At 41.1% G+C, this 17,760-nt stretch overlaps 1 protein-coding gene across 2 annotated transcripts in view; it reads left to right on the top strand.

Moving 5' to 3' along the window:
• The window catches only part of DMXL1 (Dmx like 1), a 157,304-nt gene that overhangs the window by 86,760 nt on the left and 52,784 nt on the right, over positions 1–17,760 (top strand). For both annotated transcript variants that reach the window (XM_024194440.3, XM_024194441.3), the window contains exons 22-28: positions 396–561; positions 1,624–1,876; positions 4,050–5,146; positions 5,453–5,644; positions 12,209–12,285; positions 12,465–12,592; positions 16,116–16,364. In XM_024194440.3, coding sequence (XP_024050208.2) covers positions 396–561; positions 1,624–1,876; positions 4,050–5,146; positions 5,453–5,644; positions 12,209–12,285; positions 12,465–12,592; positions 16,116–16,364 — 2,162 coding nt within the window. The remainder of the gene's footprint in view (positions 1–395; positions 562–1,623; positions 1,877–4,049; positions 5,147–5,452; positions 5,645–12,208; positions 12,286–12,464; positions 12,593–16,115; positions 16,365–17,760) is intronic.

Raw genomic sequence — 17,760 nt, forward strand, 5'->3', positions numbered from 1 at the left:
GCTAGGGTGCTTACCCTGGCGAGCCGCGTGCCAAACGTTGCCGACCCCTGGACTGGTCTATAAAACCCACCATTGACTTGAAAATATAACTATCAAATAACTAGTATGAGACAGTTCCAGGGTACATGGGAAGGTGCTTATCAGTTCTGTTGATATTTGAAAATTTAAAGACTGAACATTTATTTATCTTAAACACTCATCACTTCAATTTTAAAAAGATATAATTGTGTTTGGTACTTTTTAGATAAACAAATACTTCAAAAATGTAATGGCTTTATGCATGCACATTTGGACAGCTATCTAAATCAAATCTTGAGTCAGATATCTAGAATTAATCTAATAAAATTTTAATATTAAACAAGTTTTTTCCCTCATCTATCTTGTTAAATCTGCAGGTCCCAAAAAGAAACTAAGATGACACAGTTCTTTGGGAACAATTTTACTGAAGATAGATGGCGTAAAGCAGCATTAAAGAATGCTTTTTCTTTATTAGGCAAACAGCGCTTTGAACATTCTGCAGCATTTTTCTTGTTGGCTGGTCACTTAAAGGATGCAGTTGAGGTAATAAAATAGTAGATTCTTCTATTTGTTTAAATAGTGCTGATTTTATGATGGTTTTTAGTCATTTCTAATATTTTTTGTCTCCTAAATTTACAGGTATCTTCTTAAATAGGTTTACAGTGCATCTGAATTTTTGTCATCTAGTGTGACACAACTGTTGGAAATTTTCTATATCTGTACCTTGTGATTACTGCACCTTTGGATCATTATTGAAAAGCTTCTTACACAGTGTAAAATTGTTTTTTTTGTTTTTGTTTTTTCATGTCATTAATGAAGCTTTGATGCACAACTATTCCTGATCTTTGCACTTGGATTTAAAAATGTTTTTGTTTTTATCATTTCTCACCTAATACTAAGTTCAAGCTACAATTGATTTCTCAGTAATAGGAGTGGTAGACAGTCTGCCCAATAACTGTTGCTTTTAAGCTTCCAGTGATCTATCATAAGGAAACCCAGGAGGTGATAGATCTGGGAGGGTCCTTGGGTGCTGCTGGAGTCAGAGCATAGAGATCCCTTTACCAGGAAAAAAGCCATCTGGCTGAATAGTTAGGAGGAAGGTTGGTGGAAAGTGAGGCTATATCTAGTTTGTCTAGTATAGTTTATTGGACAGCATGGACAACTTGATGAAGTGTTGTGTGCACATCTCACTGGCTAGCTGAACTCAGTCTCCTGTGAATCAAAGGTACAATGTCATGTCAAAATTCTGCAAATGCTGTTCTGACAACATCGTGTCAAAAAACAGTTTGTCCATCCAGATGCATCATGCTGGAAGATTGTATGGAGTGAATGTATGGAGGGTAAATTATACGCAGGAACTCTAAACCCTGCATACATTACTGGGTGACACTTTGCTATTATCACATATTTGCAATTGCTGTCAGAGAGTTTGCAGAATTGAGCAAAAATTCACACTTTCAGTGAAACCATATTTCAGCAGGCTCATTTCACATTTTTGTCCTGTCATAAAATCGTGTATTCTTGGTATAGGCCTTTTAACCTAAGGAGAAATGAATATTTAGTCTCTTAAAAAATGTGGTGTTTTTTGTTTATTTTTTTAATTAGGTCTGCCTTGAAAAATTGGGTGACATTCAGCTGGCTCTTGTAATATCAAGGCTTTATGAGTCAGAATTTGAAGTATCTAGTATGTATAAATCCATACTGCAGAAGAGAATTTTGGGAAGTGCCTTTCCTGGTAAGGAGAGCTCATCAAACATGCATTGTGACCCTTTTCTACGAAGTATGGCTTTTTGGATTTTGGAAGATTATAGCAGGGCTCTTGATACTCTAATTAAGCAACCTGCTGGAAATGAAGAAGGTAAGAGTCTAAATATGTTAGCTATGTAATTAGTTGCTAGTATTTCTGCACTTAAATTTAATCCACAGTTTAAAGTCTGTTTTGACTTTAGTCAACTCCTGTAAAGCCAAAAAGACCACTTGATGCCTATTTTATTGCTTACCTTAATTAGTGGTGTGGAAAAAAGGCTGTGGCAGTTTAAATGTTTGTAAAAATATATTTATGTATTGTTGAGAACTATATACTGTAACCATAATGATGTGCATGAATGGAAAAGGAATGAATTTATTTACATTACCATTTAACATTGTGAACATGTCAGCTCAAATTAGTGTAACTGGAATTAGTTCTGTGACAAACCACTCCTAAATTTTAAAGAAGCACCAAGTCTTGTTCTTCAGCTATTTTTTGTAACAGCAATTGTAAAATGAAAATATAATCAAACTTAATTGGACACTTCTTTGTGACCCAGGAACCATTTTCCTGATTGCTGCAGAGTAGAGCTCCAGAGACAAGATGATGATTCTTAGATTGTGTGGACAGTCTTGTCTTCTCAGGAAATGTCTACCACAGGGACACGAAAATTGGGAAATTGTTTGGTGTGGTGGACTCATATGGACTCCTCTGAGTGTCCCACGTACACTGTGTGCTAGCATTCATTGGTTTAAAAGATGTTGAAACTAACTTCATACCTGTTAAATTTGTGGCCTTTTAAGTCCATTGTGAACCAGCTCAAGGTTATATTACAGCCCAGTCACAAGGCTTTAGTCTAAGGAATTTCAAATGCACCAACACCCTAATGGTCACAGGACAATGTCTTGATCCCAACAAAGCTGTTGAAAGCACCTTTTGATCTAATGATGATTTCATTTAATAAAGTACTGTATTTCAGGTTGTAATGGCTGATAAAACTGCATACCAAGTTTTACAAAGTGGTTTCCTAGTTCCTTCCTAAATTGCTGATGTAATTCCACCTAATGAGGAAGTTATTCTATCGTTTGCCAATATCCTTCTTCTTAGGTCCTTCTCTGTAGTGTTAAAAGAGCATGTGTTTCTACTTGGTGTGGACTTCGGAAGTTTTTTTGACATTTTGTTTGACTCTCAATACATTCAGCTGCCTCTAAGAGGGCAGGTCTAAATGTCTAGTTGAATGTATTTCGTAATGTTGTAGTCCGACAGATCTGTGGTTAGGTCATGTCATGGCTTCTGCTATCCAAGACAGTAAGGCTTCGCTGGCCAGCATCTGTTCTAAGCTATGGGATGCCTTGCATATGCTATGTTCCCAATATTCCAGTGATATTGCATTCATGTTTAGACCTTATGGCTCATAAAATAACAGAGTAAAATGGTCACTGGTCTCTGAAATTACTTTAGCATTGGACTAAACACAGAACTGATATACCAGTGCAAGTTTAATTTCTTCTAGTCTAATACTGCTATTAATATATATAATTTTGTATAATTTTTATATATTTGTACTTTTAAATTTTATACTTATATTTATATATAGATGTAAATATAAAAATAATGTAAACATTATCAATGTAATTGCTTCTTTGTGTACTATAGTTGTCATTAAACTGTTTAACAACTTGTTTTAAGATGTGCTTTTTGGAGTTGTCTTTCCTGTGAGGGACAGGATGGATGAAAAACCACATCTACTTTATTTTTTCATTTTAGATGTTAACATGATCTTTGGTAAGACGTACTGGAAACTAAAGGTTACAGTTTAAATTGTTTGTTGTTCTCACAGTACAAAGATTACACAGCTCAGACTGACAGTGGGCAGTGGAGAATGCTGTATGTTCTTATAGATGGTACAAAAGTCTAGGATTCAGGGTTCTAATTACTGCAGCCGAACTGATCTCACTATGAAAAATTGAGTAACATTCCCTCCAAACTATGGGCCAAATTCTGCTCTCATTCAAACTAGCACAGCTCTACCATTCACTTCAACAGCAGTCAGATCTGGCAATGAATATGTGTTGCTGTACTTTGTCTAAAACCAGTTATTGCTAAAAATTGAAGTGATGGTGAAAAGGGAGAAACAGCAAACTTGAAAATACATAGCTGTCCTATATTAATTATATTGGTCATATAGATTTCTAATTAGCTTATGAGCTGGTAGAAGGTAAAGATTAACATTCAATATGAATTATTCTTCTGTGTTGTGATTTTTCTCATTTCTTTACAGATGAAAATGGTGCCTCCCCAAGTTGTGACCCTTCAGTGTTCAACTTTTATAATTATCTAAGGACGCATCCTCTCCTGCTGAGACGTCATTTTGGCTCTTCTGAAACGTCTTCAACACGCATTTGCCTAACTGTAGAAAATGGACTGGCAGACAAAATAAATTTAAGTGAAAGAAGATTGTTTTTCACTACAGCACATGCGCATTTAAAAGCTGGCTGTCCCATGTTGGCTCTAGAAGTGTTATCAAAAATGCCAAAAGTGGTCAAGAAGTCAAAGCCTTTTTGTACAAATTCTAGTTTAATGGACATGAGTAAAGATTTTTCACCTTCTTCACCAATAAGGTTAGAGACCAAGGAAGATAAAGCTTCCATTGTTGATTGGGCACAACCAGTACTAAATGGTTTGGGATTGTCTTCAGATTGTTCATCAGACAAACAGTCAAGCTCTGCTCTTTCTTTTGATTGGAGTCAACCAAGTCTAGTATTCCAAGATGAACCGTTGGAGCTAAAGTGGGAAAGTGACAAAGATGAAGAAAGTGAAGATTCTTCTCTTGTAATGAAAGAGCTGAAACCTTTGCAGAAGATGACGAGTGAAAAGCTAGATGAAACTAGTTCTAACTACTCAGAGTCTTTCAGTGCAGTTGATGAAAATTATCTTTTAAGTCCATCAGAAGATGTGATCTCAGCACAGTTGAAGTTTAGAGCATGCTTGAAGATTCTCACAGTAGAGCTTCGTACACTATCCACTGGTTATGAGGTAGATGGTGGGAAGCTGCGGTACCAGCTTTACCACTGGCTTGAAAGAGAAGTTGTAGCTCTTCAAAAAACCTGTGACTACAGTGCTGAAATAGAGGAAGTTCAACCTGGGATTAGCGTGACTGTTGATGAAATTGCATTAAGTGAAAACACTGAAGAATTATCTGACCAATCAAAAGCCATGCTGCAGAGAGAGAATTTTCAGAAAAGGCGACAATGGCTTCTAAAATACCAGTCACTGCTGAGGATGTTTCTTAGTTACTGTATACTTCATGGATCTCATGGTGGGGGGTTGGCATCCGTGAGGATGGAACTGATTTTGCTTTTACAAGAATCTCAGCAGGTATGTGCTTTCATCCTGTTCCACAGTATATGTTAAATACCATGTTCAGATATTAATTGTCTAAAAACGTGCACAATGTTAAACTTTTTTCTTTTCCATGCTTTAAAATTAAAAATGAATAACTGTGCTATTACCTCCTTATATCGCAGTAATTTTGTAACATAAATTATGTAGGAATTCATGTAAATATAATTTACTCTTTCTAAATAATTTATCCTATCAATTGGATTTAAAGTTCTTAACTAGACAATGTTAATCTAGAAGTAAGAAGTTACAGTTGCTCAACTATAATTTGTTTTTTTAAAGGAACAGTCAATACAAACACTTCCTAGTCCTCTGCCAGAACAGAACTCTATACCTCTCCTATTTGCCTGCACAGCCAGTGCCAAAACAGTGGTGGCCAGTCCATTACTACATCTCAGCAACCTGACTCATGATATATTACATGCAGTAATAAACCTTGATTCACCACCTCACCCAGATATCCAGAACAATAAGGTAAGTATTTTATTATAATAAGGTAAGCTTGTACATTTTGCATATTTATACAGTTTGCTTAAAGCTAACTAACAGATTCTTTGACAGCTTGGAAACATTTCATGTCTATAACTAAAATTATAAATAAATAAATTAATGCAGTGCATAGATACGTTATCTATGCTTTGCACCTTTTGGATTAAAAATTGCTAAATCACTGGAAATAAAATATTTCATTTTATTGATAGTGGGCAGCTACTGTGACGTACTGAGCTCCTCACTTAAATTGGAGTTGAGGTAGATCAGCACTTCTCAGGATTGGGCCCTCATGTGATGTCTGCAGAGGAGTATGAATTTTTGAAAGAGTTGTACAATACACAGTTCTTCTTCTAGTACTTGCTCGTGTAGATTCCATTCTAGGTGTGCGCACACCCACATGCACAGTCTTCAGAGATTTTTGCCTTAGTGGAATCCATAGGGTAGGCTGTGGTGCCCCGTTGAGTACTGCACCTATGCACTGGTGTATAGGCACCGCCGATCCTATGCTTTCTCAATTCCTTCTTAATGCCCGTGAAGTTTGGTCAGAACACCTTGTCTTGCCATCGCAAGAGCATTAGCAGTTCTTGAACAGCCCATTATCTGTCTTCTTTGTACTTAGTTAACCTTTAAGTTAAGTGTTGGGTTGTTTGGTAGTTAGAGTCCCCAATGGGACTTTGCCCCGGAGCAGGGCATGCTCCATTCCCCCGGCTTCAAACCATGCTCGTCAGGCAACAGGCCGATGCCTATTAGTGAGCCCCATGACAGGTCTCTGAAGTGCTTGGGGGAGTCCCATAGAAAGGACAAGTGCAGAATCTGTAAGAACTTTCGCCCTAGAACCCAAAAGGAGCGGCCTGAGGGCCCTCCTCATGGAGGCTGTGCTTTGTCCTGCGTCGGAGCCCTTCCACTCAGATCCTACACTAAGCACCTCAGCATTGGTGCGGAGTGCACCGCCAGCACCGGGCTCTGCCCGGCACTATTCCCCCTCACTTGTGCCGAAGAAGCAGCAAAAAAAGAAAAGCCCCCTGACATTGGAAGGGAAAGGGGCCTTGGGCAAAGGACCCATGTCATGCCATGTGCCCGCCCTGGGGTTTCACGGGGGTACCACTGAGATCGGACCCGCCCAGCCAAGCCAAGGATCCATCTCCTAGTCCCGTGAGCAGTAGGGGGCCCCAGCTTCTCCCAGGGCCCTCGTTGCCTGATGCGGCCCCTGCGGCTAAAGAACAAACAGGCTGGCCAGGTGCCTGATTTAGCTAAGGCCCTAACGCCTAAGGGCAAGCTGGTCATGGGACGGCCCCATAGGGCAGTGGAGCACCCTCGGTCCCCAGACCACAGGCGTAGATCCCCGTCTCCGTGGCCTAGAACCCTGGCACTGTATTCCCATCTCCGGCCAGAAGACCCAGGTCCCCGATGCTGCACTCTCCCCCTTCGACACATGGGACACCGGAGTCAGGGCCCCGGTCCCCGTACTACCGGTACCGATGAGCTTCCCGTCAAAGATCGCCACGGCGCAAGTCACCCTCGCCCAGATGGTCTCCCAGATGTCGGTCCCCACTAGGACGGGATCGCTTCCAGTCACGGGACTGGTCTCCCCCCGCCCCCCCTGGTACTGCTCATCGGGCAGGCAATGATCCTCACCCTCATCTAACCAGTTGCTGACCAGGGTCAGCTGGCAGACTCAGACCTCGAAGGCTCCACCCTGGTCGCCGGAAGGGCAGTGGTTGAACTCAGACCAGGAGTTCAGCCCTTCTCCAAAGAGGGGTGATTCGCCGCCAACCCACGAAGCTGGGCGCGGTGCCTGCAGCGACGGCATGGCAGCAGAGACGGTGGCCTGCTCAATGGCCGTACTAGAACCTGTGGGGCGTTCCTATAATGCCGGTCCTGTATTCCCACCAGTCCTCCCTGGCAGCCTTGGACAAAGTGTCCCTGGCGCTGTCAGCACCAGGATCAGAACATGGTACCAAATCCGACACGGGGCAGCGCATCGGATTCCAGCTCCTAAGAAGCCATTCCTGGAGAAGGAAGGAGAACCCGCCCCTCCTCCGGCAGTGCACTTGTTGTCGTCTCCGGACAAAGCAGTGGCGGTCCCTCCCAAACGGGCAGCCTCCCTTGCCTCCTCTCCCCCGACAACTTCCAGGAGCACCAGGTCCTCCTTAAGAGGGTGGCTACCAACTTGAACTTACAAGTTGAGGAGGACGTCTAGGAGTCTGATGACCTCTTCCATTTATATCCTCCTCTACCCCGGCCCGGGTCATGCTGCTCGTCCACCCAGGGGTCCTTAAGATTGCCAAATCGCTGTGGCAAAGCCCCTCTTCAATTCCACCTACTTCTAAGAAGGCAGAAAAGAAGTACTACGTCCCTGCAAAAGGATTCAAATATTTGTACACACACCCTCCAGCAGTGTCACTGGTCACGTCTGCTGTTAATGAAAGGGAGAGGCACAGCCAATCAGTGGCACGCCGAAAAACAAAGATGCCAAGAGACTGGACTTATTTGGCAGTAAGATTTATTCGACAGCCAGCCTGCAATTTTGGGTGTCTAACCACGGGGCCCTGTTAGGCTGGTACAATTTTAAGCTGTGGGACTTCCTTAGCAAATTCAAGGAGGCCCTCCCACAGGACTGAGCCCAGGAGTTCGCCGCTTTGGTGGACGAAGGCACAGCGGTGGCAAGGGGGGCCTTTCAGATGGCCTGTGACGCAACTGACTCAGCAGTCGGGGTGGTCGCCTCTGCGGTGGCCATGAGGCACAGCTCCTGGTTGCAGTCCTTTGAGTTATCCCAGGAGATGCAGGCACTATACAGGACCTCCCGTTTGAGGGGACGGGGCTCTTCTCCGAGCTCACGGACTCAAGACTCCGTGGCCTTAAAGATTCCCATGCCATCCTCTGCTCCTTTGGCCTCCATACTCCTTAGCAGGCCAGGAAGCCGTTCCGCCCTCTGCTTCCTCCACCTCCACAGTCTAGGTCCTGGGGGACTCCCCGGCTGGGCACCTACTGGAAAAAGGATAGAGACAAGGGGTCTTCCCGTTAATCTGCTCAGCCTGGCCCTTCCAGAAACCAAGGAGGCCAGAAGCCATCATTTTGAGGGTGCACTTGAGGACGACATCCCAGTCACCTCACAGAATCCACCCTCCCACTCTTTCCTCAACCGTCTCCGCCCCTTCTGGTCAGCCTAGTCTTGGCTGACCTCGGACTGTTGGGTGCTCGAAGTAATATCCTCAAGTTACAACCTGCTCTATTGTACACCTTCCCCCCAGTGCTGTTAATTCACAGGGTCCTCATGAAGATCAAGCAGGACAGGGCAAAGGTGATCCTCAAAGCAGTGGCTTAACCATGCCAGCACTGGTTCAGCACGCTGCTGGACCTCTCGGTGTCTGCTCCGTTACAGCTACCGCTCAGTCTGGACCTGCTGTCACAAAACCATGGCAATCTTCTGCATCCGAACCTGGCGGCGCTGCACCTGGCAGCTTGGTTGCTGCATGATTAAATGCAGAGGTACAGGAATGCTCGGCCGGTGTCCAGCGGGTCCTGTTGGGCAGCAGAAAGCCCTCCACTAGAGCGACCTACTTGGCCAAATGGAAGTGGTTCACTTGTTGGATCTCGGATAAAGGCATTCGGCCCGAGTGGGCCTCGCTGCAGTTAATCCTGGACTATCTTCTGCAACTCAAGCTCCAAGGTCTGTCCCTTTCATCTGTCAAGGCCCACTTGGCCATTATCTCGGCCTTCCATCCGCTGCTCCAGGGTAGATCAGTTTTCACCAAGGATGTGACTGCCAGGTTCCTCTAGCACCTCTACTTGTAAGTCAGGGAACCCGTTCCTCTGTGGGACTTGAATCTTGTTCTGTTGCGACTCATGGGGGTCCCCCTTCGAGCCTATGGCTTTGTGCTCTTTCCTTCTCCTTTCCTGGATGGTTATGTTCTTGGCTGCAATAACGTCTGCCCGCTGGGTCTCTGAGATTTAGGGTGCTTACCTCTATACAGTCTTTTACAAAGACGGTCCAGCTGCGACTTCACCGGCTTTCCTGCCCAAAGTGGTCTCACAGTTTCATATGGGCCAGGACATTTACTTACCTGTCTTTTTTCCAAAACTGCATAAGTCGGAGGAGGAGCATAGGTTGCATTCCCAAGACATCAGGAAGGCGCTAGCCTTCTATGTTGAAAGGACCAAGCCATTCCGCAAGTAGACACAATTGTTAGTTACGTTGGCCGACAGGATGAAAGGTCATGCCGCGTCTGCTCAAATAATTTTTTCTTGGATCACTGCCTGCATTCGCTGCTGCTACGATCGGGCACAGGTGCCACCTCAGGCGATTTGTCACCGCCCACTCAACCAGGGCGCAAGCCTCTTCCGCAGCTTTCCTAGCCCAAGTGCCTATCCAGGACATCTGTAGGGTGGCCACCTGATAGTCTGGCCACACATTCACGTCCCATTATGCACTTACCCAACAGGCCCAGGATGATACTGGCTTCGGTAGAGCAGTACTACAAGCCAATAGACGGTGAATTCCAAGCGCACCTCCATTGAAACTGCTTGTGAGTCACCTAGAATGGAATCGACATGAGCAAGCACTCGAAGAAAAATGGGTTACCTACCTTTCGTAACTGTTTTTCGAGATGTGTTGCTTATGTCCATTTCATTACCCACCCTCCTACCCCTCTGTCGGAGTTGCCGGCAAGAAGGGACTGAGGGGGCATAGGGCCGGCAGTGTCTATATACCAGTGCATAGGCGCGGCACTCAAGGGGGGGCTACAGCCTACCCTACCAATACCGAAAGGCAAAAATCTCCGACTGTGCACGTGAGCGCGCACACCTAGAATGGACTGGACATGAGCAACACATCTCGAAGAACAACAGTTACAAAAGATAGGTACATGTTTTTTTCTTTCATTTTTGTACTGTGTTTTGAATGAATCAAGAATTCCTGATACTTCAGCATAAAATCTTACTTTATATTAACTTCCTTCCCTGCTTCCATTTAAATAAAGCTGATAATGTGAAGGCAAAAAATAACAAAAAGCCCTGTAATTACTGCTTAAAAATTACAAAACATCTACGACATGAAGCAGTGTATCTTTATGCAACGATAAAATATTTCCCATAAAACATTTTCTTTATCTTTGCAAGATTCCCTCCTTAGTTGCTTTTGAGTAAAAACTAAATTTAATACTTTCCAGTGATTATCTAAGAAGCTTACAAGTGTTAGGCACTAACTCCCATTTACTTTAAATGGGAGCTAGGCACTTAAATCTCCTGGGCACCTTTAGAAAATCCCAGCCTCATATCTTAAAATTCTTATCCTCTGGGATAATGTACAAGATGTTTATATGAAGGATAGTATTTGTATAACTTAATTAACTGATGCTTTTATCAAACAATAAATTAAAAGGAAATCCTTTTTTTCTTCTCCTATCCCTATTATTAATTTACTTTGAGACAGAATATAAAATGTGTGTGTGCTAGGACAACAATGAGCCTGTTTAATGCAATTCATAATAAACTGTGTGTATGTGGCTTAGAACTGCAGCAAAGATCAGGCCAAAAAACCTAAATGTCACTACAGTTCTTTATTCAAGAGCTCCAGTCTGAGGCAACTGTTAAGAAGCAGCATAGTATGCTGCTTATAATATGCATAGTATTATAGGTGGAGTTGATAGCCTCACTTGAAGATGAGAATGCTCAACAGTTGCCATTATAAGACCCTGTTTTCAGTTGCTTATAACTTAGCCAAAGTATCAATAAGCTTGATTGTAATTCTTTCTACTTGATTGTGCAATATGCTTAATTGTAATATGCTTTCCAAGCTGGTTCTTTCTTAAAACTTGATTATGTGTTTATATACATGATTTTAGAAGAATCTACATTGTGAAGTACCATATATTAGAAACTAAAACTACTCTTGGCTAATATGTATTTGGCAATGCAATATTCTTGCTTTTTTTTATTTAGAACTCAGTTCCACAAACACTTCAATGTATGTATAACTTGCTCATCTGTGTAGCCCTGTTGCCGTCAAAACTTGTGTTTTCAGGATTGGACTTATTCTCTAATTCACTGTGGGTCCCCCTACTCAGTATTGTGAATTAGCAAAATTCAGGTGTAATGGCATAGCTAAATTGCTTTCTGAACTGTTAGAAATATATCACCTGTTTCTGTTTAAATGTATTATATTAAAAGTTGCTGCCAGATATAACTTAATTATTGGTCATTTTCTTGGCATAGAAGGTGACATAAACACAGTATCAGAGACTTCCATTCAGGACTAGGCATACAATTTTTGTCACATTCTTGGTGGTTTTGACCTGCTGAAGTATTTTAATGAATGAGAGTTCTACATATCAGGGAGTAGCCATGTTAGTCTGTATCCACAAAAACAACAAGGAGTCCGGTGGCACCTTAAAGACTAACAGATTTATTTGGGCATAAGCTTTCTTGAGTAAAAAACCCATTTCTTCAGATGCATGGGTTCGGACTCCTTGTTTGAGAGTTCTACAGTAATCTATACAAATGTTCAATTTGTAGTGTAATCTGTACTGTAAATACTTTGTCTTCCAGATACATGTAATGCATACCTTAGCAGCATCACTCTCTGCCTGCATCTACCAGTGCCTTTGTGGTGGCCACAGCTACAGGTAAAGAACTATGGAACACAACTAGGGCACTAGCTCACTATACTAACCATTTAATATATAGACAGTGCACCTAAAAACTGTCTGTGTAGCTCTGTCATATTGTGAGTACTGTGCATTAGCCAATTGTAAACAGAATTGCAGTGTTTATATAAACATAGCTTGCTGTTTCTTTTCCACAGTTCATTACAAGCAAACCAGTTCACTGGAACAGTATATCAGACACTGCTGCTTACCCAGCGACATACTCTAAGAACAACAAGCTTAGATGAAACTGTAACTCCCAATACATCTCCAGCTCAATGGCCAGGTATCTAATAGTGGATTTTTCTCTCTCTCTCTCTCTTCTCCCCCCCTCCCCCCACCACCACTTTCATCCTCTTTTACTTGCAGATATTTAACTACAGTTTGAGCTTTTAAACAAATACTAGGAAATTGTTAAATATTTTTGCATATCAGATAACATACTGCATACTAGTCACTTGTTTTTTTTTAAACAGATTAAACAGTCTTCAACATTGAAATTAAGATATAAACTGAATTATATATTGCTTTCTTGCACTAAAAATTGTGCATGTCTATAGGGATATGTATTTACATTATAGGTGGAGTTGATAGCCTCACTTGAAGATGAGAATGCTCAACAGTTGCCATTATAAGACCCTGTTTTCAGTTGCTTATAACTTAGCCAAACTTCAACCATTCAGGCTGAATCTTGCCATGCTGGATGTCCTCCTCATGCTGATTTTTTTTGGAAGGAGCAGGGGTGGGGGGGGAAGAGAGAGAGAAATCTTTAGTTATAATGTAGGTATTTCCTACAAATATTCCATAGCTAACCCTTCACTGAATGAGGTAGGGGTCTTTTGGGGGGCAGGCGGCGGGAAGCATGCAATTATGTAACTAAAGATTTTAACATATTGCACAAGAAGGCTGAATAAAGGTTGCACGGGCAACCTGAATTCTGTCATTTCATAACTTTTGAGTGCTTGACTTGAAAGTTGTAAAGTTCTTTTAATGTAGCTTTTTGCTTAAGTTTGAGTAGATTACACTGCTCTACAGCCAAAATGCTTCTGAAATAAATGTAGTCAAACTTTACTAATTCTGGGTCACTGAGAACGAAAATGATGCTTAAAATTGTTGATTGGCTCTAGTTTTCAAGATATGCTATTGGGTCAGTATATACGACCCTTGACTTGGGAATGGCGGAAGATAAGTGAGTTATAAAGGGAAGGGATCTCAATTTAAACCAGAAATGACTAAAATACATCTTTGACTGGATCTATGAATAAATCTATGACTGGGTTTGGACAGTACTTGCTTTTTAGGCAAAACAATGAATGATGCAATCTGAAGCTGGTATTGCGTCATACATGATATGAATTGCATCATGTTATTCCTAGAAGTTATGGATGATGCAATGATAACGAAGCTTACATCACTCTGCTGAACAAATTGCCCTATATCAGCTCTAGAAATCATACAGTGTCGAGCTCTCTTATTTGTCAGTGTTTGATTTTGCAAAGGGACACATTTCTGTTTAGCCAAAGTGAGCAGAGATGCCTCGTACTTGTGTGAACAGTGCAGATAACTTCTGCTATGTTTGTGGTGAAGTGACTTTTGCATCACAAAAGCGCAGTATAACTACTATGGTTAAGAAAGCCTATCACCTTTCTTTTGGCTGCAAAATTGGAGATCAGGACAAGAGGTGGGCCCCACACCTATGCTGCAACACTTGTGCAACAAATCTTCGCCAGAAGTTGAACAGGAAAAGGAAATCTATGCCTTTTGCAGTGCCAATGATTTGGAGAGAGCCAACAGATCATACCAGCAGTTGTTACTTCTGCATGGTGCCTCCAGTTGGGAAAGGTGTGTCAAAGAAGAAAAAGTGGACTGTGCATTATCCAAACATTCCATCAGCTATACGCCCAGTACCCCACGGAGAAGGACTGCCGATTCCTGATGCACCAGAATCATTCTCACTTGAGTCAGACGAAGAAGAGGAAGAGGATGAAACTTCTGGTCCTGAACCATCAATGTCACAGGACCCACATTTTCTCCCATCCTCCTCCTCTGAACCACACCTCATAACACAAGGTGAACTGAATGACCTTGTCAGGGATTTGGAACTAGCCAAGAGTAAGGCAGAGCTGTTGGGCTCCAGACTACAGCAGTGGAATCTCCTGGCAGGTGATGTTAGGGTTTCCATGTTCCGTGACCGTCAAAAGGATCTTGTCCCATCCTTCTTCATGGAAGGTGATCTTGTAGCCTGCAACAACATCGATGGTGTGATGGCAGCCCTCAACATCGTTCACGATCCAGATGAGTGGAGACTGTTCATTGATTGATCGAAGACGAGTCTTCAAGCTGTTTTACTGCATAATGGCAATGTTTTGCCACCAATTCCAGTTGGTCATGCAGTCCATATGAAGGAAACCTATGACAACATGAAACAACTTTTGAGGTGCATAAACTATGACCAACATCAGTGGCAGCTTTGTGGCGATTTGAAGGTTGTTGCTCTCTTGCTTGGTCTGCAGACTGGATACACAAAGTACTGCTATTTTCTCTGCGAATAGGATAGTCGTGCAAGAGATTCCCACTACATCAAGACAGATTGGCCACTCCGACAGTCATTGGAGCCTGGGAGAAAAAGTGTTCAGCCTCCACCACTTGTTGAATCAAGGAAGATTTTGTTACTACCCTTACACATCAAGCTGGGTCTGATGAAGAACTTTGTCAAGGCCATTGACAAAACACAAGCAGCTTTCAAGTACCTCCGTGGAAAATTTCCAAGGTTAAGTCCAGCTAAGATAAAGGAAGGTGTCTTTGTTGGTCCTCAGATTCGTGAACTTCTTCGAGATGATGCATTTGACCATGCACTGCGTAGCAAGGAAAAGATGGCATGGAAAGCCTTCCAGTTAGTGGCAATAAATTTTCTCGGAAACAACAAGACAGACAACTACAGGTTGTTGGTGGAAAACCTCCTCAAGGCATACAAAAGCCTTGGTTGCAACATGTCACTAAAGATAAATTTTTTGCACTCTCATCTAGATTTTTTTTCCACCGAACTGCGGAGCAGTGAGCGACGAGCACGGCGAGCCATTTCACCAGGACATTGCAACAATGGAGAAACGCTATCAGGGCAAGTGGAGCCCATCAATGCTTGCAGACTATTGCTGGACAGTGACAAGAGATGCTCCATTTAATGAATACAAGAGACAAGCCAAGAAGCGCCGAGTAGACACTGAATAGGACTAAACTATGTACATAATAGTTTTTTGCCTTTTGTTTCATAATAAATTTTATTTATATAACCCTTTTGCTGATTTTTAAACTGTTACATAAACAGGACAGGTGAAATATTATCATGTAAAGCAACCATAAACACATGAAAAGACCTAGGTTTACAATTTATGATTAAAACTCTATCTACACAATATACATAGACATAAAATGTAAAAACTTAAATATCTTAGAAACAGTAGCCAATCAGTTGTTTTAATTGTCATATTTGAATTCAGCACATCAAAATACATAATAAATAGCACATTTTATCTCTGAAGCAGACAACTTCTCAAAAATTGTAGACCAGTGTTATTGGACTACTGATTAATGACATGTTTAATACATAAACCTGTAAAAGGGTACTAAAATGCAAAAGCTAAGTAAATTTTATTTCTTTCTGGAGTCTTTTTAATATAGGTAAGTTTTGTTAATCTGTAATGTCTACATTTTGTCCTCCAAATAAATAAAAGGATTCATACATTTGATTATATCATGCATCTTTGATTATAAACCAGAAAGTATTTACCTCTGTTATTTTTATATTTTAGGAATAACAGCTCTGATACGTCTTTTGAATTCTGCTGGCGAGGAAGCCCAGCCAGGACTCACAGTTTTACTTTGTGAAATTCTAACAGCAGTCTATCTTAGTCTCTTCATTCATGGTCTAGCAACTCATTCCAGCAGTGAATTGTATAGAATTATGGCCCATCCTTTTAACGACAAAATGTGGTCTGCTGTCTTTGGTGGAGGAGCTCATATTCCTAGCAGAGGACAGATGCAACAGACAACAAAAGCTGGTTAGCTTACACTTTTTTTTTATTTACCTCTCTTTTAGGTTGTTTATTTTTTTTTAATATTTCTGAAAAAAACTTCTTGATTACCATACAAAATAGCTTGGGTTGAGTAGAAATTCATTTTGTGTCTTACTCTAGTTCATATTCAAAGCAATGTATACAAAAGACAATACAATACATTGCTCTAACGCTTAGTGGAGCAGTTGTTTTGTCGAATAGAACACGAGAGGGAAGTGAATGGTAATGAAATGCACTTCTGTGGATTTTTAATCCTATACAAACAGATTTAGGGTTAATCTTCTATACTGCTTTCTCAGTTATGCCAGAGTGTAGAAAATAGAATATTAAAAATGGTTCTTGCAGAGCTCAACTTCTGACTTTCTCCTGACACAATAGCCATATCTGTGTTCCTTTACTGCAAGTACAGTGTATGTTTTCTCTCTTTGGCAGGTAGGCACTTCTCTATGCCTAGCCCACACCAGGTAGTAGTGTTCTCTATGGAATGTGTGGGGTTTTCCAAATCCCTTGCTGCCATCAGTACTCATAGTCCTACCATACTTGCAGGCAAGATATTAACTTTAGTATTTAGGTCTCTAAAACCAGTTTGCATATATAGAAATATAAAACCGGTAAAGAAAAATTTCTGATCGCAAGCCATGAGCTTGAATTTAAAAAGTGATAAATTTTTTTTTGGTTTAATCCGCAATTGGATTACACTTCAAAAAAATTGACATATTTGTAGCATTTTTGCTATGCTTTAATTTAAACTAATTTTAAATACAGAAATAACAAATTGCTCAGACCATGGTTTGGCATCATCAGAAGTGTTTCAAATCTTTGTTTATGGAGGCTGCTTGTTTTGCATCAAATGCATATATGGGTTATGATGACTGTGGATTTCTAAGTGTTCACCCAAGACACCAAATGTGATATTTTCTCACTTTTTGGTATACTTAAAGTATTTTTAATAACTATAGAGAATCCTTTAGAATAGCAAACAAATAATGAACATTGTAAATACATGAATTCTAAATTGTCCTGAGATGGATTGATTTTTTTTTTAAATACATTTTTCTTTAGCGCAAATTGTTAGTTTATTGATACAGAGTTTAGGATAATTTTAAACATGATATTCATGTAAATGCCTTGATAGAGAGAGCTTTATATAAATGTAAATATACATATTTTAGTGACTTACTACTGCAAAGGCTATTGTCTAGTGATTTGGAAAACTAGTAGAGTTATGATATTACAGAAGTCATGAGGTTAAAAGTGTAGCACTTGGAGGGGAAGGCATTTTGATTAAGACTTGTTTAACTCCAGTGACTGACTAACATTTTGGAGAAAGCACGTTGAGCCTAACATACTGTCACTTCGACTAAGATGTGAGAGGTCAGTT

This window comes from Terrapene carolina, unplaced genomic scaffold (assembly GCF_002925995.2).
Source record: "Terrapene carolina triunguis isolate 2854851 unplaced genomic scaffold, T_m_triunguis-2.0 Scaffold69, whole genome shotgun sequence".
NCBI lineage: Eukaryota > Metazoa > Chordata > Testudines > Emydidae > Terrapene > Terrapene triunguis.